This window comes from Leptosomus discolor, chromosome 3 (genome assembly GCF_034619465.1).
Source record: "Leptosomus discolor isolate bLepDis1 chromosome 3, bLepDis1.hap2, whole genome shotgun sequence".
NCBI classification, from domain to species: Eukaryota; Metazoa; Chordata; class Aves; order Leptosomiformes; family Leptosomidae; genus Leptosomus; species Leptosomus discolor.
The window spans coordinates 40,291,945-40,317,676 of record NC_141393.1 but is presented as its reverse complement, the minus strand read 5'-3'; the positions used below and the strand labels follow the sequence as shown (position 1 = coordinate 40,317,676).

General features: G+C 45.9%; 1 protein-coding gene across 1 annotated transcript in view; it reads right to left on the bottom strand.

The window, feature by feature from the left end:
- RGS6 (regulator of G protein signaling 6) overlaps nucleotides 1-25,732 on the bottom strand; it is a 269,437-nt gene that overhangs the window by 17,077 nt on the left and 226,628 nt on the right. The window contains exons 13-14 of the mRNA XM_086463544.1: nucleotides 22,000-22,125; nucleotides 13,471-13,657 (exon numbers count right to left, since the gene is read on the bottom strand). Coding sequence (XP_086319670.1) covers nucleotides 13,471-13,657; nucleotides 22,000-22,125 — 313 coding nt within the window. The remainder of the gene's footprint in view (nucleotides 1-13,470; nucleotides 13,658-21,999; nucleotides 22,126-25,732) is intronic.

Here is a 25,732-nt window from a genome sequence, read left to right as displayed (position 1 = left end):
AAGTATGCACTAAGACAAGAAGGGGGAAAATTATATGTGTCATAGATATGGTTGTCAAAAGGTTTCTCTGGTTTGAATAAGGATTTTCAACATCAGTTCTCTCTCATATACTTCAACACGCAGAAACTCAGGATTCAGTTGATTTAAACCCAACCATATTGCAACCAGTTCACCTGTACCATTACTTCTTAAGGTTTCTCGAGGAGACTCCATGTCCTTCTTCACAATTACCTGGGAAAAAAACCCACCTAACTATATATCTGAAAGTCTTTTTCCTTTCTCTTCCAGGATCATGAGGAGACAGACTGATGAGTAAGTGGGGCAGCCACTTTGTAGCACACCAACAGCAAAAGGCCTGAGGTGTCTCTAGAGCTTCCCTCCTCTTAGTGGTCCTCCCTTGCAGCACCCAGCACATGCAGGGCTGGTGGAAGGAGGTGCTCAGGTAGGCAGCAAGGTGCTGTGGGGCTGAGGTAAGGTGGTGGGTGACAGTGGTATTTTGATTAACATTTTGATAGACATGTGATTAATTTTATTTTACTGCCTTTGGACTCCGAACGGTTTCTTTATATGTGGTCAGACAACTGGGTCTGCTCTGAAAAACAATGATAACATTCAGTTTTCATTGCCACACAGACAGATGAGCTGTTTGCAGGCAAAGGAGAACAGATCAGGCTGGCCATGCCACCCGCTAGCATGCCAATGACAACTATCATTCTTGCTCATGTCAAGATGACTTCATGTATTTGACCTTAAAATGGTATAAACTCAGTATCTGGCTATGGGAAAGGGGAAAAATTACTTCTATCCTGAGATGAAATAAACCACAAGCCGACTTCTTAACTGAAGCCCTTCCCTGAAAAACACAACTACTGCACACCCACAGCCCAACAGCCACTGTGGTTAGCTAATTGGTATGAAGCATTTTCTCTGCTTTTCACATCTTGGAATCACTGAACAGCAACACTGCTACCTTTCAGCTGTTCACCAAAGATATAATCAAACAGGCAATAACTACTCCTAGGCTTTGAATGCTAATGAAGAAAGAAGGCTGGGCATAGGGGAAGGGAGGAACACGCACAGCTTCAGAAGCAAACTTTACTGCTTCACTGCAAGAATTCAAAGGACTTGCTTTGAAGAAGCTCTGGACTGAAGGCATGTATGATACACTGATAATTTATCTTACAGCACTGCATTTCTGAAGCACCCACTGGAAGCCTAAGCCAGTTGCCCAGGTCAGCAAAGACTGCCTTCCAATTTGCAACAGTATGGGACAGCTTACATCACTGCAGCCAATATCCCCACCGAGATTGCACCATGAAGGTTCTGCTAAAATTGTGGCTGCAGTGTGGGTTCAGCCCAGTTACACAAAAAATCTAGCTGCAGGACAAGAAATGCCAGTGGCTAGGACATTTGTTTTGGTCTTTAGCCTACCCTGTTCTTCACCACCAAACTATTTTCTGCTATACTTCCTAGAATTTGCAACATTCTAGGGAGAATTTACAGCTAGCGTTTAGCAGCTCCTCATTTCATAAATACATCAAAAGCTACCAGAGATCTAGCAACTGAGCATATTCTTCTGCGGAAGCCTGAGCAACAGGCACATCAACAGAGGTGTGTGCACAGATTCAGCTCCTTTTGCAACTTGTGTGTGAATTGGCTTGTGCCTTCTATCATGGATTTTCAACTCACTTTTGACCATTGCAACCTATTAGTCTCTCACTTCTTATTGTACTGAGCAGCTGCTTTTGTTCCTCCTCTTCATTGCATGGTGGAGAAGGAGCACCTCGCCAAAGACTGAAATGTCCAACTGCAGCCAGCATCTCTAGTGATGCACTTTATACACATGCATGCTTCCTGACGTACCTGACACTGCTGGCGAGAAATTTGAGCCTTTCCACGCTTATGCTGAGAGAACTCTGCATTTTGTAAAGTTGTTTATTACAAGGTAACAAGTTCATTATTTCTGGCTCCCTGAATGCACTACTTGTGTAATTTTTAACAGCACAGCCGCAGCTCTGGACATCAAAACTCTTGCACTGTGAGCAGTCTGGACAGAATTATCATCGCGACATTTCTTTGCAAGTGCCATACGAAATTCCTGTGCCACATCTGCACAATAGCAGGAGAAACATTTCATCTAGGCAGTGTAGTATCTCCCAGCCACTGCTGGGTACCACTTCCCAGGTAGGGCTCAGACTCCCAGCTCCCTGCTCCAGCCTCAGGATAGCAATCCTTTAGGGAGTCACATTGCAAAACCAAAACTTAAAAAAAATCATCTAACAAAATTGCATGAGTGAGCTATTAAACCATTAAATAAGGTAGCGCCCTGCTTCTAAAGCCAGAAAGAAAGCAGGGGGAAAAAAAAAAAAAAAGTCTTTCAAGATTTGGCCAGGAGTTGACAGGCATCACGCATCCCACTGGTCTCCCCTGCAGCCTTGCTAGCTATCTCCAAGCACCAAGCCGCCATCTCAGGCCACTGTGGCGGCAGGTGCGAGTGGAGACGGGGAGTGACTTGACACATGCAAGCAAGGCCTGGTGAGACGGCTTTTTGAGCTGACTGGTCACTTAGTCCCTCACGCAGCGTGCTGTTGATCAGTGCTGGCTGTACTGATGCTCCCCTGAAAGGCTGGATGCACACTTGGAAATGTCAGTCTAACATGGAGGGTGACACAATAACCTGCTTTTGTATTTATAGTGGTTTTCACCTCCAGGAAGGAAACAATTCCCTTACAAGACACTCCTGCAAGAAGAGTGGGTCTGCTGTCAAACATCCCCAGAACTGTTGTTCCCCAGATCCTGTACCAAGGCAAAAGAGGCAATGGGGTCTGTGTGCATTTCTTCTTGAGAAAAAGGCAGACCCCCTTTCATGTTCTATGCATCTGAATCACATCTCCTCTGTGGTGGGAAGAACTACACAGCGGTCCTAAGGGCTATCCAGCTTCACTGAGCATCTACTCTGTACCTAGCCTTGTATCATAAGCGTAACCATTCTATTTGCCATTGCATGATATAAAGGAGAACAAACAGTAATTTTTAAAGGGGGAAATATTGTCACTTCTGTGAATTAGAAAACAAAAGAACCAGCAAGGTAAATCACAAAAAAATTATTTTCTACAGCTAATGTGAAACCAAAAGGAAGTCCCGCCCCTGACAGCTGACAGCTTAAGTGCAGAGAAATAAACCCTGATAAGGTTCAGCATCTCTCCACTGTTTTCCTTCCACAAGCTCTATCTTTGGAAAGAGATGAAGGACAAGCTCTGTAAATTTTCTTGACAAGAGGGGAAAGGAGGAGGAAGAAAAAAAAAAGAAAGTTTGCAATCCAGACGGGAATGTGGGAGGTGGTTGAGATAGCAGAAACTGTCTCAAAGCTGCACCTGCTTCAAATCAATGTGCTGCCATGTGATCTCAGGTCTCTCTCCTCCTTTGCAGTCAAAGCACAGTGACCCTGAGGGGGGTACGGGTGGCAGCCAAGCAGGACCTTGGAAACACCTGAGAAATATGTGGGAAAAAGCCTGAATGATTAAAAAAAATAACACCACCACCTGACTTGCACAAAGCACCCAGCAGACCTCAAGAATTGTGTTCTCTGTTAAGACCATTTCTTTTCAGCAGAAAATCTTGGTTTTTCCCTCTGAATCACGTATATGAGATGAGAGGAGTGTTGCTCGTTAAACACCCATTTCTAATCCCACCTGTATCTTACCCACTGTTCCATTTTGTGACAGGCTTGAGACTTTTTGGGGGTTGTGAAGATCAAGCACAATGTTCTCATATCCTTTGAACACCAATTAGATTCCAGAAAGCCCTTAAATTTTAACATGCTGATAGAAAGTTTTCCCTGTTTGTGCCTAAACACAGCCATAAACTTTAGATAACAAGGGGGAATAGGGGAAGCTGCAAATTCTTTGCTCGTTTCAAGTACAGGCTTCCCACTTAGCACATTTTTAGCCCATTTTGGGGGGCTTATACTAAGGCTAGATAGCTGTCCAGACCCACTTGAGCTCCAAGGCTTACTCTGCCCTTCATAAACTGGTCAGAAACCTCCTTGCTGCAGCTATCCCACTAACATCTTTCGGATCGTTTGGAGCAACCCTTCACCCCATCACCAACACCTGGTATTAAACTAGTGAGAGCTGATTTGGAGGCCTCTTTGTATTGCAAGCATGCGAACACTATCAGCCACCCCTCTGGCCAACTGCAAGGGCGATTTGCAGAACGTCAGACAAATCCATTAGAAGAAAAGCCCACAAGCAACGTAAAGCAGTAGATTAAACAACTAAATAAATAACAGCAAACCGCAATGAATGTTAATGTTTGTTCTACCTGCATACTGGGCACTGGGGAGGAATTTACTGCAGATTTGCGCATGAGAGCAGTGCCTCAGTGAATGCCTTGTGGCCTTTGCTGGAAGGATGACAACGGATGCCAGCTGAGGACCCGCCTGAGGTTTGCCTTTGAAAGAGCTGTCTCTATAGCACAAAGAGGACGTGGGAAGGAGAAAGCAAGGAGATGCTTTTCTGAGCACATGGTGTGCGACTGCTGCACCTTCCAATTACACTTGGCAGCAGCTTAATGCCATTCTGTCGGCACGTCTACTCTGGCACCTCTACTCTGCATGGACATCTGAGGCAGAGGAGGTGAGGTTAACCCCTGTGTCAGCACGCATGCATACTGCAGTTGCAAAACCTGCTATCCAGCAGCTGTTGGAGACTCATCCTATTGACTCTGTTGTACTCTTCCCAGCCCATCCTCAGGAATCCTGCCTGACCACCAGTATCCCCTACCACACCACCACCAGGATCTTCCAAAAAGCCAAAGAAAAGAGAGGACACTTACTCCTCTTTAGCAGTTACTTGTGCCACTACTGAATGCAACAGTTTTTAGGAGCAATTATGATCAATTGCCATTCAGTCTGATGGTGCTGAAATGCACTTTAGAGAAAGCAGGAAAAAACGCTGCATCAGCTCTGGAAGCCGAAGTAGTTGGTAGCAGGCACAGTTGAGATGAGACAAGCAGTGAAGAAGCTGCAGCAGAAAAGACCTTCACACTTGTCCTGACTGAACCTGATGGGAAAACACCAGTGGGAGGGAGGAGGCAGGGAAATATGGGGGGGTTTATTCCAATTCCCCTTAATGTCTCCAAATCCCCACTAAGTACGCCTCTGGATCTACTTATTCTGGTCCCTGCATTTAGGATTTTACTCTTCTCAGCACTGCTGTACTGCGGGGTTTGAGCTGTCGGCATGCATTGACCAGGGAGAGCCCCCTTCCCAAAGCCCCACTGGTACCTGGCAGTATTGCCATCTAGCAGGGCCAGGGGTAAGCGGGTGCTCTGCCTGCTGCAGGATGCTAAGCTTCCCTTGACTTAAAGTTTAGAAAAGAAATGTTTCAGGTTGGTAAATGACACATAAGGGCCTTGGCCTGAGCATGAATTGCTCTGGAAAATCTGAGCAATACCTTTTTGGCCACTCTCAAGTTATTTAAGTGACACAATAATTTACACCCACAGTTTTAGCTGCTGCATTTTCTTCACACTCGACCTAGCCGGTTTTGCTACTAAGGTAAAAAAAAAAAAGATGAATAATTATACTGTAATATAGACTAACCTCCCTGCTAAACTGAAAAGCATAAAACCTCTTTTCAGGCCACAAACGAAATTACATTGGGCTGAAGGCACAGGAACGTAAGAAAGAGCTTTAGCAGGAGGGATAACTGTAAGCAATGAGAGCTCATTTTGAGTAATACACAGAAATCCTTTGTTTAGCCCTGTAGATACATAGTTTGAAACACGATGTAAATCTTTTGTGGGAAAGTGCAGTGATAAAAGTAACACATAAATTTAGCTTTGGCTCCTCTGTAAATTGATGAGACAACTGGTTTGCTTCATACCTTCAAACATACAAATGGGAAGGCAGCGCTGCCGGGGGGGGGGGTCCACAGCAGGTGCAGTGCGGAGGACTACAGAGGCGAAGGGTTGTCGAGTGCTGCGCAGTTAAGGGGTCAGCCTGGTACTGCAGGAGGATTTAGTCCTAAATATAGCAAGGGCTATCCTGGGAGACAAGAGTGGGTGCTGGGAGTCTAACACCATATGAGCAGCTTTAGGTTTTGAGAACAATGATCGTGGCTGAGAGGCTGATTCTCTCAATATGGGCCAAATCCTGGCTACTGGCAATAAGCCCAAGTGAACAGGTTTTGCCTGGGAGGAGGGGACAACAACCTTGTGTAGCGTTTGGGAGACTGGCATCTCTTTTCCAAACAATACAATATCTAGGAGTTGCAGCAATGAAGATGAGGTTTTTCACTCCTATACATGCTGTGGTATAGCTATGAGATGTAACTACTTAACTTTTTGGCCAACACCCTGACACGCAGGGCTGTCTGCAGCTTCCTCTTTCTCTTTTCTATGGAGAAAATCCTGCCAAAAAGCTGAGTTGTGCCACAGAGAGGAATATGCAGAATCCCTCACACAGCAGAAAGGAAATGTTGTTGCACTGGGGCAGTCTGTGTCTCATAGGAGATGATGACAGAGCAGGATGCAGCCCTACAGAAACAAGCAGCACACAGCTTCTGAGTAAAGGTGGCTATGCCGAGATAGGGACCACCAGCCCTGCTTGGATGTCTACCTAGAGAGTACATGCCAGATACATAAAGAGCCTTCCACACCTCATCGACATTTTGGCTGCAAGATGTAGAATGATAGAATGGTTTGAGTTGGAAGGGACCTCAAAGATCATCCAGTTCCAACCCCCCTGCCATGGCAGGGACACCTCCCACTAGACCAGGTTGCTCAAGGCTCCATCCAACCTGTTCTTGAACATTTCCAGGGATGGAGCATCCACAACTTCCTTAGGCAACCTGTTCCAATATCTACTGCTGTTATCACCTTGGGCTGTCTTTAAGTGATTGAGATCAAGCTCTTGGAGTCCATGCTACAAATGCATATCAGAATCTTACAACTGCTTGCCAATGAATCCCATCCTGACAGCACACAACATTCATACCTGCTGTGGGCTGAGAAGGGGAGATGTGAAATGCATTGTTGATAAATCTCATTTGTAGGGATATATAAATATATATATATATTTAAATTAGAAGGGTGAACACTTTAAGAGAGAACAAACCCTCAGAAAAATTAAAGACTACAGTCTTCATGCAGCATGTGTGTCTGGCAGGTGTGGAACTGAGTCATCCGCAAGAACATTCACCCATCGTCCATGAGAAGTGGACTCCTGGTGTCCTGGCTTCTTGGGTAGAAAGAGATGCATGTGCAAGTGCTTTCAACTCCCTGCTTGGGAGAAACACAACGGCGTCAGCTGCTTCCTGACCTTCACACGAAGAGGAAATGCTCTTGCTCTGTATGCGACATGCAGTTGTTTCTTGCATTCAAGAAGCACAGTGCACGCCACTGGCACAAGAGTCCCAGAGTCCGAGTGCTGAATTGAATTTTTAAGCAAGCTAGAGATTTTCCCATGTAATCCATTTAAAGGTATTTTTTGGAGTTAGGAAACGTCTGGCACATGAGGCAGTTACTGCTCGTGCATATAGTTCTAGCCAGCTTGGCAGGATCAACACCCTGAATAACAGGCAGACTATTGTCCTGTGGGAATAGGCTGACTGTTCTTGCCACCTCATTCCCATTATCTTTCATTTGGAGAGATCTGCTCTCTTCTGTCACTGTGTGCGCAAGGAGAGAACTCGCTCATGACTTTTTCCTAGCCCTTTTTCTGCCCATGTGTAACAGAGGGGCATTAGCTTAGACAGTAGTTTGATCCCTGATGACTTCAGAGACAGAAAGGCAACAGCAAGACAAAGGCTGGATGTTAGATGCTTTTCATATTACGTGACTACCAAACCATAAATTAAAATGAAAAGCAAAGGATAAAAGAAGTACTTCCCGCTATGTGGTGCATATGCACACTTTGAAAAAAAATCCTGGGAAAGTAATAACACTTAATATCTGCTCGTATGTACACCTCTACTTCAAGTCTTTTGTCTCCTGCTTTGCACAGCATCAGGCACACCAGCATAAGCCTCCACCATCGTTTTCCCATTTTTGCTCCACACACCTAATTGCTCTTCTGGGTATATTTCTGGGGCTCTTGGTTTTAGATTCTTTCTGTTTGCAAGGTTGTTTTGTGAAATCCACATAGGAAGGAGCTTGCATTTTTGTTTGCGTGTGTAACAAATACACAGCGACAGCGAGGCTTCATGTGACTGCTGTTTCTACAGTCACTGTAACCCACATACAAGGGAGGCAACTGGAGTGCAGTGTAGGGAAGGATTTTCTCCTCCAGTCCCATAGAATCAGAGTCAAAGGAGAAGAGAAGAATAAAGGTCAGTCCCTAGCCTCCACAGGAAGGTCCAGGCTGTCAAAAGCTTCCAGGAGGCCTGGGCACCATCCATGTATGCACATGGATGCAGCGCTGCAGTGCTTTAAATTCCCTTTAGTGCAAGCACCAAGTCTCTCAGCAGCACTGGCTCAGGTGGACTTGAGCCCCTCCTCAAGGCAGAGCACCTGGGTCTGCCCCATGTCCCCTTGCTGACTGCCCACACTGCCAACCAGAGCTGCTTTGCCGTTACCTTGATTCTCCATCCTTAGTCACTGTCCTTTACAGGAATGCATGTAATTGTGGTGACTGGGTGAAACTTTAATAGGAGTAATGTTTCTTCAAGTTCTTACATGAAAGATGATACAGATGCACAACGAATGATTATTTTCACATTTTTCTTCCATGCTGTTATTCTGCTCAAAACCTACAAAAGGAGTTCTGTATGCCCACTGAATAGGCACCAGGCATACTCTCTTGCTTTCACATCCCGTGCACGCTTGAAAAGACAAACAGTGGAAGAGAGGTCACCCCTCATATTTCCTTCTTGATAGAAAATGACATTCCACTTCCAAGAGATCCTCGCTTACACTTGGAGTTTGTTTTTGAATTCAGCAGGATTCTGTCAAGTTCTGTCAATGCATCCATGTGCATACATGGATGGTGCCCAGGCCTCCTGGAAGCTTTTGACAGCCTGGACCTTCCTGTGGAGGCTAGGGACTGACCTTTATTCTTCTCTTCTCCTTTGACTCTGATTCTATGGGACTGGAGGAGAAAATCCTTCTCCCAGCTTCCTGATGGGACCAGAATGCAAACTGGGGACTGATCACTGATGAAGCCTGCAAGGGCCTGTACCTCTACCACTGTCCAGAACAAACTGAACCAACACCTGGGGCAGCTAAGAGCACGAACTGGGCCCAAATCTTAAATCTCAAGACTACATTTAAGGAAGAAAGTTTTTTACAAGGGTGGTGAAACACTGGGACAGACTGCCCAGAGAGGTGGTAGAAGCCCTGTCGCTGGAAACATTCAAGGCCAGGTGGGACAGGGCTCTGAGCAACCTGATCTAGCTAAAGGTGTCCCTGCTCACTGCAGGGGATTGGACCAGCTGACCTTTAAAGGTCCCTTCCAACACAAATTATTCTATGACTCTATGATTCAAATCTTGGCTAGGTACATTTCTGGCTTGAGCAGTCTGGAGTTTGGAATTATGGTCTAAATCTGCTCTGGAATTAGCCAAGGATCTGCGCAGTACAGTTAAAATCCCTAACTGAGCCCGGATTAGAACTGAATTTCCCTGAATCATCTTCACAGAAACTATAGATTAGTTCAGGTAAAGCAATACCAATCTAAACCCCTATTTTATTTATTAAAGAAGAAAAATAAACAAAGCAAACAGGAAAATAATTCCAAAGACAACCACATGGCTTACTTTACCCTAGAATACCTCACTCTGAAACCTACCAACAAATGCCCCGACAAGCAAACATTACTGTCAGGAGACACAACACATTCTTGTGATATTAGTTCCCAATGCCAAGGGAGTGAGGAAGGGATTAAAGACTTTCTGAAGGCAGAAAGATGTTTCAGGGGAGGCAAGGAGATTCTTGAAATTGGTGGTGGTGGGGAAATGTATAAAAACTAATAATGTGTTGTACAGATAAGCCATAATTGTCACACTCATAGCTCTGTTTCCATGTTAAAGACTAAATACTTTTGGCCATCAGCAGCTTCATTAGCCAAAAGAGGCCATTCAGATGGACCTGAACCTCTTTAATTTCCAGAGCTGGCTGTTCCTCCTTCATATTGCAGGGCCCCACACTGGTTGTTCAATGATGCTGACAACTCCTATGGGAGCTTACATCCTGCTAAGTAGTTCACTGTTTAATTGAACTGACCTTTCCCAACAGTGCCCCTTGTATTAAAAGCTGCCTTACTCCCCAGTGAAAATGGTTTGATAATCATAATATTTTACTCAGTGGACAGTTGTTTAAGAGCAGAAAATAATCAGCTAAATTGGTAGGCTCGCCTCTGGAGGGGCCCAGTGCTAAAATGACAAGAGGTGCTGCAGATCAAGATAGCTGGCAGAGCTGATGATCAGGACAGAGCTAGGGGCAGGGGCTGTGTTGCTCGAGGATGGGGGATGCCAGCAAACTGGATGGCTGGGGGAGGCGAGCGCAGGCTGAGCCAGCACAGCACGCCCTGCTTGGAGCAGAGGCGAGCCGGCACAGCTTGAGTGGGGCACGGGGCGGGCAAGGGCACATGGAGGAGACACAGTAAGAGAAGGCGGCTTTGTGCGAGTGGAGCGGTGCAGGATTGCAGAGTGCAGGAGCAGCAAGGGACATGCAACAGGGCAAGTATCTGAAGCTGAGATGGGGAAACAGTAAAGCATTTGCAATATAGGAATCCATCTTAGAGAGAGGTCTGTCTAGTAACCATAGAATATATGAAATAACAAACACACACCAAATTTAGGTTTGGATTAGGAGCTCTTTGAGCTGAGATTTTTAGTGTCACTTTTCTTAAAGAGAGGAACCATTTGCCTGCAGAGTATGAGCGGCCTTGGGATGAAGAGATCTTCAGTGAGAGGCATGTTTGCTGGGAGCCCCCTTCTCTCTGTTTTCTTCTAGGCCAGTTGCCTTACCAGATGGTCGTGCAGCATCTGGGAGAGCTCTTTGGGGCTGGGAGCCAAGGCTGTGCAAAGAAGCACATCCATGTAGACTGTTAAGCACCCGATAACAGATGATGCTTTGCTTTCAACTTCTGGTTATAATGCATTCACTGGCCTGAAGTATACTGTGCTCTGCTATGCCTTCCCCTTCCCAAGTACATCAATGTGTTCATTCCCAGCACTTTTTATACAGAATTGGCATTTTGTGGGTCTCCCAGGTCAGCATAAGGACCAGCTTGCCACATGACCTTCTCCAGTTTTTCCACTGCAGGAGCAGCAATTTCATTTTCTCAGTTCAGCCAACCCTTTTCTTTGCTCTTACTGTCTCAGAGCTGCAGGCATTCAAAGAATGTCCTGTTCAGTAAACTAATTTTTTTCATGTTCTTTATTCACAAGGACATTTCAGTTGTTTTCTTCTTTGTGCTAAAGCTACACAGGACAGGACAACACTCATATATTCCCTCCCACAGTGGGGTGGTTTGACTGGTTGTGTCTGGTTGAGTGCCGAGGAATGTGAGATATGTGGGAGCTCTCATGGGCTCCTGGTGCCACAGTACTGAGATAACGCAGCTGGGCTACGACCTGCCATACATTCACGGAAAACAGAGCCCCCAGGGTGGCAGGGCTGACCTGAGGGAGATGCCAGGACAGTACCTGGGAGATTCAGAGCGTACTAGGAAGACCTGCATTGGTTCCTGTGAAGCGGACGTGCAAACAAAAATGTCCTCTGTCCAGGACGAGCCAGTGACAGCCAACACGGCTCCAGCTCTGCCAGGACACTACACTCTTCAGCAGTGTCCTGTTTCCCCCTGCTTTTGTTAGACAGCCTTCTTAGCTATCTCATCAAGCAGTCACAAACAGCCTGCTTGGCCTTTGGAGAGCTACCAGAAGTCCACTACACAAGAAGGTAACTGGGTTCACCCTCCTCATTGCTCTATCCAATCTTGGCACAGACTCAGTCTCCAAGAGGACCATAGCTGGGCCTGAAGGTCTACCTTTGCCTCATACTACTGTTTCCGTGAACCAAAACAGAGTTGAGGACATCCATCAGCATAAAAATTCTCTGAAATAAAATTAACGCAAGGAGCTAAAATTGCAGTCTAACTGCAAGAGCTCCAGCTTGATTTCATCAACTCCCCTTTGAATGGCAATTACATTGTGAACTGATCAGTTCAAGCCTAAATCCTCCATGTCTTCTTCTGATTAAATACTCATTGTCTAAACATCCATCTTATTCTCAGTACTTCTACTTATCAATTTAATCAATTCCCCCATTATTCACCTATCTGCTTTACCCTGCATTTTGCCATTATAATTTTTTTCAGGTGATGCAAATTTGCAGAAGTTCTTGTTCACTCTAACTGCAAAGCAAAAAATACATATCACCCAGAACGTCTTCATACTCCTGCGTTTCTCAGCTTTAAAAAGAACATTTAAGTTGCCTGATATTCACAGGGGATTGCCTTGAAACTTTGCATGCATTCCTTCTATGCTGGCCCCAAGGAGCAAGACTGCATTCAGGAAAATGCAGTATTTGATGCCGGTTTGAAAAATTCATTGCCTAACCTTGTATAAGTGGTCCACAACATCTCCCCCGAGACAGAAATATTTTGTTAGTGGAGTATTTTGAAGAACTGCCTTTGAACACCAATTTAAAGAAAATATAAGAACAAGGACTCTATTCATTTGCTGTTGATTTTACTACATGCTTTTGATAAAAATGATTACGAGGAGGATATCTTTTAATTGTGTCCCTGGTAATATTTGCCAAATGATCCCTTCTTCCTTTTTCTTTTTAGCCTTTATAAAATGACATTTTCACTTTCTCAGAAGGTTATACAGCTTTATTCTTGCTTGTAGCAGTTTTTCTCAAATTATCTGTTTTCCTAAAGGCATTTCTGTGTACAGTTTATCTGTAAAATTTCCCTGATAAATCTGGGGCCCTTAGGAGGCAAGGATTAAGCTCACTGCCTTGGCTACTGTCCTATAATTATTCTAAGGTATTGTCTGGTGGACAAGTTTCTAGCTGTGTTGGAGGGAGCTGCTGCATTTGGGGTGAGGAAGGGGATACAATTAGCTATAAACAAATGATAAAAAAGTGTATTAACTAGGATTTTGATATGACATCAGCCATTCTGTAAATATGCCAGACTTTGGTGACAGGGAGTACAGAGAGCCAAACTGAACTTTATAGCACTCTTTCATCTTTGCTTTCTCTGAGATGCGGCTCCAGCTTGCTGCGCCTTGCAGACTTGTAAATTTTGGAACATTTGTTCCCAGAGGAGCATTAGCCTGTTATAACTGATAGATACAAAGAAAATATCATTTACACAGCTTGAACAGATATCCTCAAAGCCACTTCCAACTGTGCCTCTCCTTTTTCTTACAAGTGAGCAGTGACAATGTGATAGTGGAATACCACAGTAAAACCAAGAGTTTTATTAGCAGTAGTTCCATAAAATCAAAAGCAAACCTGTGCATCTTCATATGTATATCTCCCCGGGTCTTTGACATTTTGGCTTGTTTTCTCATAGCTGTGGGAATCCAGGTTGATAGCACTTTGGGCCCCAGGAGCTAAAAACTCTTGCCAGATTTCTTCCACTCTGGTGGTTACATCCTGTAGAGGTTGTTTCTTGAGATCTTGGACGGCCAACCAAAACCTGTAATAAGCAAAAATTAAAGAGGAGAAAACAGAAGAAGAGAGAAATCTAGATAAGACTGGGCAGAGTCCCAAAACACAGGCATAGAGCTTAACCCCATATCTAGCTAAATTCACAGAAGACTCTCCATTTTGCATGATTTCAGGGGAAGGTGTGGCTTACACAAACCCTTGCACTGTGGCTAAGATCAGAACAGCAACTTGAAGAAGTGGTATGTTCTCACTCAAACTGCCCCTGAAGAAGTGTGACACTAGGCATGCGAACAGGAAACCTCCAGAGCTGTTCAGCTGGAGAAGGAGAGCGGCTCTGCCTCCCACAGCCCTACTTCAATCTGCTGGTCCTTCCTACCTGCAGGATCAGTCGTCTGGAGGGGATGCAAAATGCAGAACAAACTTAATATTTGTATCATTTCCAGGGTGAAGCTGTAGCAATGGCACTTAGAGAAACCTTTTTTGTTTTGTCTTGTAAACTGACCAGCATTCAGATGGATGCCATGAGAAGAGATGAATCTTGTCATGGCCATACTCCAATGTTACAGGGATTTTTTCTTGACTGGACTGCGATTCCAGGCTGAAATAAGTTTATAAACATTGAGAAGAGAATCTCTTTGATGGCTAAGGGCACAATCCACATCGTGATCTGTGAAACCAAAGGCCACAGAATATTTTTGCAAGAGTGACATGCACTGTCTTTCACCCTAGGAAACAAAAAAGGGTATTTTGCTGGGACCCCATCTAGGCAGGATGCGCTGCCCGACCCCACCAGTAACTCGCAGAGTGACTGCCTGCCCTTTGCGGCGCTGCTCCAGCACTTGCAGGACTGCTGCACGCACAGGGACTAATGCCGCAGCCCTGACTCACGCAAGCCACTTGATCACATTCCTTCATATGGTTTTCTGTGCTCTCTAGCAGGCTGTCAGTAAAACAGAGTGGGGTATGCTCAGATGCTACACCAGTACCTGCAGAGTCCCATACTGGTGGTGCCTAGTTACGTTCCGTTTTGTAAACTGAAATAGAGTATCTGGGGTTGCCGGAGGGGTGTGCATGGTTGGCCCTTTTCCATCTTCAAGATACTAAGTATGCCTGATGTCCTGCCTTGTTACTTGAACCATAAGCGACATCCCCACTTATCACATGCACACAGAGAGTAAAGGGTGGCACTCACAGTGCAACAATCTGATCCCATATGTGTCTTTCTTTACCTCAAAAATATCTTATCATTCAATTTCAGATGGGATGGGAACACATGAATACAGAAAATGCATAAAGAGAAAAGATGCTAATCATTCCAGAGTAGCTGGGACACTTCAGACAAGCACTTGGCTAGAGAGAACATTTTCTGCTGGCTTATCTTCTGCCCCTGGAGCCGGGGAGGCGGGCTGGGAAAGCACGCTCATGAGAGAACCCGGCGCTGTGAAGTGACAGCTTGCCAGAACAGGAGCACTATCCATTTTAATAACCATTTGGCTCAATCTGAAAACCAACCAACCAGACCAACCTGACACTAACAAGAACAAGCTCTTTTCACTGCAAGCGATTGTGAATTCATGCCCAAGGCTGGATGTCCTCTTCAAGGCAAAGGGGAGTTTTGTCTTGCTAAAAATTTCAAAGCTATTCACTATAGCTGGTATCTGAAAACCGAGGAACATCAAAGAGGGGTACCCAGCCCCGCAGCCTCGACTCCAAGGCAAATTCTCTGCCACGAGGAATCATCCTGAAGCCAATGCATAAGCAGGGCTTCCTATGGGATTTATATAGCGCTTACAAGAGAGAAGCAGGTATTTCTGCCCAGGAAAGGAGCAGACACACAATGGCTGTGCTGGAATTTGTGCCCAATTACAAAGTGCAAATGCGCTGGCTGACTCAGTCCCACAATTTCTGAAGCACAAGCCCAGCTCCAAGTTCACAAGGAGTCAGGAAAAGATCCTGCATTGCCTCCTCCCTTTCTCTGAGAGGCAGATCTCCAGCTGACACCTCTTGTACAGGACAGGGGAGGGAGCTGTCCTCATGTGTCCTCTCTGCAGGTGCCCTATAAGCAGAGCAGGACTGGCATGAGGACTGTCTGCACAGAGGGAACAGCAGCATTGATCACAGGTTCTTTGCCCTTTATTAAACAGCATGCAAGATCTGGGGAAGGATGATAATATGGTAGCCTAAACTGTTGTCAGAGGCATAAACCATTCCAGCCTCATCCAGCTTGTAATTAAGCTGCTGTCACTTGCAGGAAATATCCTGTAATGGTGCTTTATCCTACTCAGCTCCCTCAAGGCACAGAGAGCTCCTGGGCCTCAGCATGCCCACTCTGCCTCCCCCCCAGGGCACTGCAGAGGCGCTTGGGCACTGTGGGCTGTGGTTCGCAGATGCCTCTCAGTGAAAAGACTGCTGGGGGAGGACATGGGGTTTGCTTCTGAGGTATGTTGTAAAAATTATTTTAAAAACCTGATCAAGAGGCAAAATATGGATGACTCCTGAGACTGAGAAACAACTGTCAACATAAGGACTGTGTTGTAACCCCATCTCGGGGGAGGACATGATACCCCTGGCTTGACAGTGAAATCACTGAGCAACCATCCAAGTTTGGAATATGACCACAGTCCTTCCTCTTGCCTCAGTAGCTCCACGTAAGTATCTGGTGCACGTCCTTTCTCACATCTCACCATTCACAGTCTCGTTCTTACTTCCCTTCACCAAGAGAAGCATCATTTTAACATCACAGTTGGGAGGGAAAATGAATGAAAAGTACACAGGTATAAACCAACATGCAGTTCAGACAGGCAAAATAGTTACATCTTGGTGTTGCTTTACAGCCAGATCCTTGGCACGGTGGCCAAGACCAGCAGAAATACCTGTTCTCCGTGGGGCACTTTGGGGACAGACGCCTTCAGCGAGGCTGTGTGCTAAGGGCACAGCCCTTCACTAACGCACCACTCCCAAGGAGACCACAGTGTCGGTGTGAACGCGGGCAAGCCTCCCCTCGCCCAGCTGGCCTCCCCCTCACCGTCCTTCCTCCCCTCTCTCCCAAGCTGTGCACCCCACGTCCGAACTGCAACTCCCTCTTCCCGCTGCTTTTTAGCTCCCTGGGGCAGGAAACGTCTCTCTGTAGGTAGGCAGCGCCCGGTCGTTCGCCAGCGAGCAAACACGATGCCGGTTTGCTCACGGATGCCAGTCGGCACCGCACTCTGGTCTCCCCTCACAGCACCGGCCTCCTTCCCGAGGAGCTCGGCCCCTCTTCCCTCACAGCCGGGCCCCCTCCCCGAGGAGCACCGGCCCCTCTCCCCCTCACAGCACCGGGGTGTGTCCCCCCCCGGCCCCGCCAGCCAAGCACCGCCCCCGCCCCGCTCCGCTGCCGGCTGAGGCGCGGAGCTGCCGCGCCCCCTGCTGGCCAGGCGGGGACCACCACCGCCGCCCCGCCCCCGGCAGCCGCCCCGAGGTGACACCCACCCCCCCCAACCCCCGTCCTGCCACCCCGGCGCTGCCCCTTGCAGGGGACACCGAGGAACAAAGCTCAGTGCTGTGCCTGCCCTTTGGGAGCGGTCAGAAAAGGCCTGTGCAAATGCTTTCCACTCCGAAAACAAGGAGCCTGGTGGGGAGTTATTTAACGGATGTGCTCTCCTCCATGCCTCAAGTTTTCCTTTCCTGATGAAGACCGAAAAAAAAAAAATTGGCAAGTTTCAGCCTTTAGGGGTCATATAAGACATAAACACTTTCTGCAGGTAAAATTCTTTACCAGATAACTCGATTTTCAACATATGTTCACAATAATGCACAAAACACGCATGCACTGCAAGCTTCACAGTGCGCTCCTATAAAGAATCATGTGTTCCCTATTTAGGTCTATAAACAGGTGTGCACTCTCCTTTCCCTCTGGGTAAAATTCCTGTGTCCCATATTCCCACTTAGTTGTTTCTCTTTCCAGCTGACACTCTCTGAAGTTGAGGAGGGGGAAAAAAAAAAAAAAATCAATCCACCAGTTAGATGAACATCTCAACAATCTCAAGATCTCTCGGGAGATCTCCAAGTCATAAAAAATGTATAACAACCCTCTGTTAGCCTTTTTCTTTTTTAATTGAAGCTTGGCATTTTGTCTGCTATATTTTGGGTACTTCAAAAATCAACAGAGTCAAAACAAATTGTAGATGAAAGATAGCAACAGAGAGGAGAAAGAAAAGAGAGCAAGAAAAAGAGTTAAAATAAAAACAGAGAGAAAAATACCAAACTGACTGGCTTTCCTGCTCTCACATAAATAATGGACAGCCACTAAATAAATAAATTACAGGGCTCAGCCAAGCCCAGGAGACTGGTGGACATGATCCTGCAAGTTTATTAGAACACAGAAACACAGCTGGAAGGAGACCCAGGAGGTCACAGAGTCTAGTCTGCTGCTATCTCCGGCAGTGCCTCACTCCAGACCCCCACCGGGACCAATTTTTCTCAGCTAGGAAGACATGGAAATAGCTCCACTGCAATCAACCCCATGATCTGGGACTTACACCACTGGGTATAAGAGCAGAATTTGGTCCCCTTGCTAAACCACTGAATGACATTAATTTCAAGGCACTCTCAACTGCACACTTCATGAAACCTCTTTTTTAGCACCATCAGGAATTTCCAGGTTTTCCAGCATTCACCTTGTCAGATCTGCCTTTGAGGACAACACAGTGTCCTACAGGACTCCTGCCAGTGTTAATGAAGATCATACTGACACTCCCAAGAGATAATGCACCCCTGCTGCAAGTTCCCACATCCCCGGATAGTTACTGGGAGGACAGTCCTTTAAAAATACCCACAAACGTAATTTTTCTGGCATGGTGCTAGATGCTATGCCCTCAGGAAGTTCCTTACAGCTTCCCAGGGTTTGGGTGGGATGCAGTTCACTTAGCTGTAGACGTCTACCACGCAGACACTGCCATTTGAATTGGTCTCTCCAGGCTTATAGATGGTAGAGAGAGATGGGCACTTTACAGCGTAATTTAGCTGCTTTTAGTTTTATTTCCACTTAAAGCTGAAAGAAATCCTCCCCGAGTGATCCACTGACTCCTCTTCAGCCTCTCTTCTCTCACTCTAAAGGAATCCTGGATGATACAGAAGAATGCATGTGCTTCCAGGCTGCCAACTTAAATGAGACAGATCCCAACTTTGCTGTTTGGTATAGCTTAAATTTTGCTTGTCTGTTTAAGCATCCAGCAGTTTCTGCCACACACTCCTAATAACAATTCAGGAGCTTTCTCTGACACACCTGAACACTAGAGAGCCCCCTTCTGCTCTCTAGCACCACTGCTAACAATCCATCCTATTCTGGTTTTCTTCATTAATATTTCTGCCTTTACATCTGTTGTTTAAAGCTTTATGCAGGCTTGCTACTACTGATCAAGTATTAGATAATAACAATACCACATAAGCCAATACCATGACAATAATACTGTATGAATGATAGCAAAACTCCTGTATTAACTAATAATGACACCAGTGTCTTGCAAAAAGGATGCAGGATCTAAGCCCTCTGTCCCAGCTCACTGATTTGCAGCCTCCCTTCGCTACAAACCATCTCAAACCAGAGAGAACACACATCAGTAGGAGAAGCAGCTCTGACTGATCGAGGAAGGTACATGCTTGCCTTCTCATCATGAAACTTTCTCCCTTTCTTTGAGCAGGATGAACGTGGGGGACACCCTCTAGTCAGAAAACCTGCTGGATTTTATTAGTGCAACCCCAGACATATTTCAGAAAATCCATTTGAGGAGTATTTCAACATGGTATATTAATTCTACACTTCATCACTACAATGTAATTGCAAATGAGTACCACTGTACATAAATGCAGTGAGCATATACAAGTTCAGTACCTGTTCAGGAGTAAAATTTCAAGCTCATTTATGTAATTTATTAACACTCCCTTGTTTATCTTACAAGTTAACTTTCGGGTTTTGAAAAACAGTAAACATAAATGCGCTTGGATTTTTCACCATTTTGCTGCTGGTATGTTTTCTGTATTTCTCCTTGGATAGGCAAATCTGATAAATATGATGGTCAGTTCCAATGTCATTTAAAGTCACTTTCTGGGGAATCTCCCTTTCAGATCTCACAGGCTAGCAGACTGCACTCAAGTGGCAATTGTTCACATGCTTTACTAATGTATTTGATTTTCTAAGAAAAAAAACCCAAACAACAAAACATAAACTTAAAGGCTGTGCAATCAAGTTCTTAGCTGGTGTAAACCAAGAACAATACGAAACCTGCTCACTATTAGCAAAGGCCAAATCCCAACTGACTGCATGCTCAGTTGACAGCAGATTTCCTTATCCCAGGAGCAGGCATGGTTCTGCCCGTGAAACTGAAAACTCTCTGGCTGTCTCTGCCAACAATCACTGGGCCTACTGGAACAGGACTGCCCTGAAGAAAGGTCATGAGCTGGTCCCTGTGCCCATCCGTGCGCTGAGACAGCATCAGAGCACCACAACGTAGCCTCTGCAGTGTAATTCAGACTGTAAAAGACAGTGGTATATTTAGAGCAGTCAAATTACATTACTGCTGGATCCTTCTGTGTCTCCAGGACTAACCAGGAGAAGGAGCAGGTGAGAACCCTTGCAGGTATTTGTGAAGTGCCTCTGACCTGCTGTACCTCAGTTAAGCAGCAAGGTTAAGGAGCTCGCACACAAGACAGCAAGAGAATACACCAGCACCCTGACACCAGCTCAAACTCTCACCTTCAGCACAGGCCAGTGGCTACAGCTGCTCTGCTGCCAACCACAAGCCACCCGCCCTGCTGCTAACCGCCGTCTTCCTGCTTCTGCACAAATGGATGAATGCGGCAGTAAATATTTGGCTGTTTGTCACATGCAGGCGAGAGCCTGAACTGTAATCTCAGCCACCGAGTATCAACCTCTACCTGTTCAGGTTGCCTTTCCGTCTGGCATGAGCCCTCTTCTGTTTTCTTTGGACTTTGCAGCACCAAGCAATGAAGCTAGCATTTAAATGCCTGCAATCCTGAACACTAATCACAGTGTTTGCCCCAGCCCTGTTAAAAGCATAATCCTGGAAAGCCCAGTTTCTCAGAGGTCACCATAGTATATTGCTTCTGTTGATACAGGACCTGTTGTGGTTTGGTTGTATCTGCAGGACACAATGACACAGTAGCTCTTCCATGGACCTCACCCTCTCCACAGCAGGACAGCTGCTTTCCCTAAAATGAACTTCAGGGTGAGGGTTGGAATTAGAGTTAAGATACAAGGCAAAGATGATAAAACCTGTGGCTGTATCCTGATTAAAGCTAGGACAAGCAGGGGACTTGGATCCTTGCTATGCAGGCAGGTCTGTGGGCTTAGTTTAGGGTCTATGGGGGATACCTAACTAGACCTCTCTTTTTCTCTCAGTGTGAGAAAATACCTGGTATCAATAAGGGAAAATGGCTTCATAAATTAGTTCTAGGGTATGTAGGGGTGACTAATGAATCCTAAGGCACTGACTTTAGCATTTAGTTTTGCAGCTGGAAGGGCTGAAGAGATTGGCATGCTCTTTGAAGGACTGCTACCCCAGAACGAAGGATGCTGTTGGCACTTCCAAGATCTTTTCATCAATTCTGCAATGGGACTGTATCATGGAGCAATGTGCTAGGGCCAGAGACTGGGTTTAGAACAATGTAATGCCAGAGGGGCTGGATCTTCTAGGAAAGGTTTTGTCTTCATCCAGTGTTGGTTCAGAAAAAAAATGGCAACTTATTACTGGTGCCTATTCCTGCTGTAGTTGAAGTAGCACAATAGATTTATAGACTCAGTTTGATGTAGGATCACGTGGGTGTCTACACGATGTTTCATAATAGAAGTTTTGCTGTCTTCACAAGATGAGAAGCCAGGACCTCCAAATCCCCACACAAAGAGAGTGCTATTAAGGTGAGAGTCAAGCTCTCAAGATAGTTAGGACATGCCAGAATGAAAAGTAGCTGTTGCAAACCTGATTTGGTGAGCGCCAGCACTGCAACGTTTTTTAGCCACATGATCAGCATACTACGTTTCCCTCACATGACTCCTACCACGAACACATATGTAAATCCTGTATATTGTTAGGGGGCTTAATAGTGATATGCCATGCCTGATCACATTACTACAACTTTGCAATCCTTTGCATATGATACTTGACAACACTGGCTCTGCTAAACACTGTTCTTGAGATTACTTACACAGTTCTAGTATAGGCATCTGTAGCAGAGCTACAGGCCAGATCTTGCCAATCTCAACTTTATTCAAATGGGCATTTTTTGCAGTTCAAAACAGACCACGTATTGCATTTCACTTATGCAAGAGAATAGGATTGGTCCCATTCATTTCGTTCGAGTCAAAAAAGGTTTCACCTGAGGTTTTCTGAGCTGAATTCTGATTCCAGGAAACGAAGGAACTGGTCTTGTCCTACTGGGTCCTTCAGCACCTCATCCATGGAGAAACCCCATCTTTTCACACGCTGCTGACTAGGTTCTTTGCTGTTTGGAGAGAGAAGGGAAAAAACAGATGGAATGTGCATTTCTGCCTGCTGTCCAAGCAGCTGCTGCTGTTTCTGCTGAGCAGCAAAGGGAGGAAGATTATCGGACAAGGAGATGGTGTTTTATTCTCAAGATTTTGCAGAAATGCAAGTTAGCAAATAACATACAAAAAAAAGAAGCTATAAAGACCAGGGTCATCATTAAAGCAACTGTACTATCTGGGTGCCACATACATGGCAAAATGAGACAGTGACTGATATGATTTTCAGAGTAATTTCTGGTAGGTTTCATGTAAAGAACAGCATACCATACTTGAATGACTATTCCGTATGCACTTCTTACATATTTCCTCAAATGCCCCTTGGCATTTCTTATATGTCAAGGCAGAAATTTACCCACGGTGTTCCCTGGGCCACTGGTGAGCTCCAGAGCATCTCCTTGTGTCCCACACTGTGCTGGCTGGTCACTTGGAACTGGCTTCACATTTTCAGCGTCACATTTGCATTAAAAAAGCAGTTTCAGTAAGAAGCAGTGCAGACAAGATTTCTCAAAATGATTACTGGTTTGTGGTCTTTTATTTTTCATTGTCTCATTTTTGGATGCTTACGTCTTCGAAGACTAAAAAGCACCTCCCTCCTAGACTCCATGATAATCAGACTCTTATTTTGTGTCTCAGCTGGGACACCGAGATGCAGAGGCACCCAAAATCACTAACAATCTTGCTCCTATATTATTTCTTAATACAAGCCCACTTACATAAGCTGTTGCTTGAATTTCCAGACATGTTGCAGAGATGCCTACGGGGAGAGGCAGTGCCTCGGAATCACAACGAGGATCCTACGAGACAGTCCGCATCAGAGCGTAATCTGGGCTCACAAACTGTTTGAAAGCTTCTGGTGTGATGGCGTCATACTATGAGACAACCATTAAAATACAGCTCAGCTGCTCACATTTGTGACAGCAGAGCCATTGTTAACAGTACATATCTATTAAACTACATGTCTCGTCATGTCCACAGTGATTCCTAATCCTGGAGCCTTAGGGGACAGTGGCGATCTGTGCTGAAGACAAATAAGCCAAAGGGGTAAATAAAATGCCCGCTTTGATTTCCTCTTGGTGTAAAGACTAAGCAAAATTGATGGGCATGTCCTCACTCAAAGTGCAGAGCACTTGGGATGGCTCCTCCTGCACTCTGCCAGGAGCCGGCAGCGCTGTGGACAAGGGTGCAAATGCCAGCCTACCTGTCAAGTGAGCCAGCCCAGACATGGGGACATGAAAGCCACGTTTGTGCAGACCTATGCATGAGCTCAGCTCAAGGAATTTCCTGCTGAATCCAGAGATCTGTAGCTGCTCTTCTTGCTGCTGCACAATGTTCTAGCAGGAACGAAAAGGCCAGAGTGCTGTCTAAAACTGAAGGCTTTCTGCAGTATTTCCTGAGTCCTGAGCTCCATGAAGGATGAACTGTAGTGGCACAGGGCTGTCCATACTCAGCAGCTGGCCTTATCATTAGAAGTGAGAGGCTCTTTGCTTTCCTGAGCAAGGGCTCTGCTCTCATAACTGAGGAAACAGCTTTGCAGGCAACACAAGGGCTACTGCAGCTCTCGGGGATCATTTAATTATTCATGCAAGTTGCAACTAGATGCAGATGCAGTGAGTTCTTTCAAAATAGAGAATAAAATGGAAATAGAGAGCTGTTTGTTCTTCCATCTCCCAACAATACAACTTTCTCTTTTTCATCGGCAGGAGAATCACCTTCCTTGACTCTGAAATCATAGCAGAAGCCAATGATTTACTTTAAATTCCTATAAAGGCTGTGCCATCAGGCTAATTGTATTCTTCAGGTACACAGACATCTTTTCTGGGATTTGCAGCTACCTCAACAAATGTAGAAATAATGGATGCCTGGATTACCTTGCAGGTGGGGTTCCTCCAGAGAAGTATTTTGCAGGGGCTGTACCTGGTTCTATCCCTGCTAGTGAGGATGGAGAAAATGAGAAAAACTGACTAAAAAGGAAATAAAAAATATTAAAATTATGTGAAGAGGGGCAGAGATTAGGGAACTAACAGATTTCTGTGACTACCAGAGAAGCAGATGAAAACATCTTTCACATCCCAGATCACATGGTTAACAAACAGTGAAATACCTTGCCCTTTTCCTGGAACCCTGATTCACTATGAATTAGCTTTCTTAGGCTGGTAGCATCGTAACGTTTACATTAGAACTCAGGCTGGCCGCTGCCATGAGAGACAACAAAAAATATTTCTACAAATACATTAACAACAAAAAGAGAGCCAAGGAGAACCTCCATCCTCTACTGGATACAGAGGGGAACATCGACCCTAACCATGGATGAAGAAAAGGCTGAGGTACTCAATGCCTTCTTGCCTCAGCCTTTAATAGTCAGACAAGCAGTCCGCAAGGTAATCAGCTCCCTGAGCTTGAAGATGGGGACGAAAAGCAGAATAAACCCCCTGTAATTCAGGAGGAAGCAGTTAAAGACCTGCTTTGCCACCTGGACATCCACAAGTCTATGGGGCTGGACGGGATCCACCCAAGAGTACTGAGGGACCTGGCGGAGGACGTGGCCAAACCACTCTCCATCATTTATCAGAAGTCCTGGTCAACAGGGGAGGTCCCAGATGACTGGAGGCTTGCCAATGTGATGCCCATCTACAAGAAGGGCTCGATATCTGAGTGGAGACCAGTGACAAGCGGTGCTCCTCAAGGACTGGTACTGGGACCAGCGCTATTTAAAAACTTTGTCGGCAACATGGACAGTGGCATCAAGTGCACCCTCAGCAAGTCTGCTGATGACACTAAGTTGTGTGGTGCGGTCGACATGCTGGAGGGATGGGAGGCCATCCAGAAGGACCTTAACAGGCTTGAGAGGTGGGCCCATGACAACCTCATGAAGTTTAACAAGGCCAAGTGCAAGGTCCTGCACCTGGGTTGAGGTAATCCCAAGCCCAGATATAGGCTGGGTGATGAGTGGATTGAGAGCAGTCCTGGGGAGGACTCGGACGTGCTGGTGGATGATAGGATGAACATGAGCCAACAGTGTGCGCTTGCAGCCCAAAGAGCCAACTCTATCCTGGGCTGCATCAAAAGATGCGCAGCCAGCAGGTCAAGGGAGGTGATTCTTCCCCTCTACTCTGCCCCCATGAGATTCCACCTGGAATGCTGCGTCCAGCTCTGGAGCCCCCAACACAAGAAAGACATGGAGCTATTGGAATGAGTCCAGAGGAGGGCTACCAAGATGGTCAGAGGGTTGGAACACCTTTCCTACAAGGACAGGCTGAGAAAGTTGGGCTTGTTCAGCCTGGAAAAGAGAAGGCTCCAGGGAGACCTTATAGCGGCCTTCCAGTACCAGAAGGGGGCCTACAAGAAGGATGGGGAGGGACTTTTTACAAGGGCCTGCAGTGACAGGACGAGGGGTAATGGTTGGAAGCTAGGGGAGGGCAGGTTTAGACTAGATACAAGGAAGAATTTCTTCACCCTGAGGGCGGTGAGACACTGGAACAGGCTGGCTAAGTAAGTTGTGGATGCTCCATCCCTGGCAGTGTTCAAGACCAGGTTGGATGGAATGTTGAGCAACCTGGTCTAGTG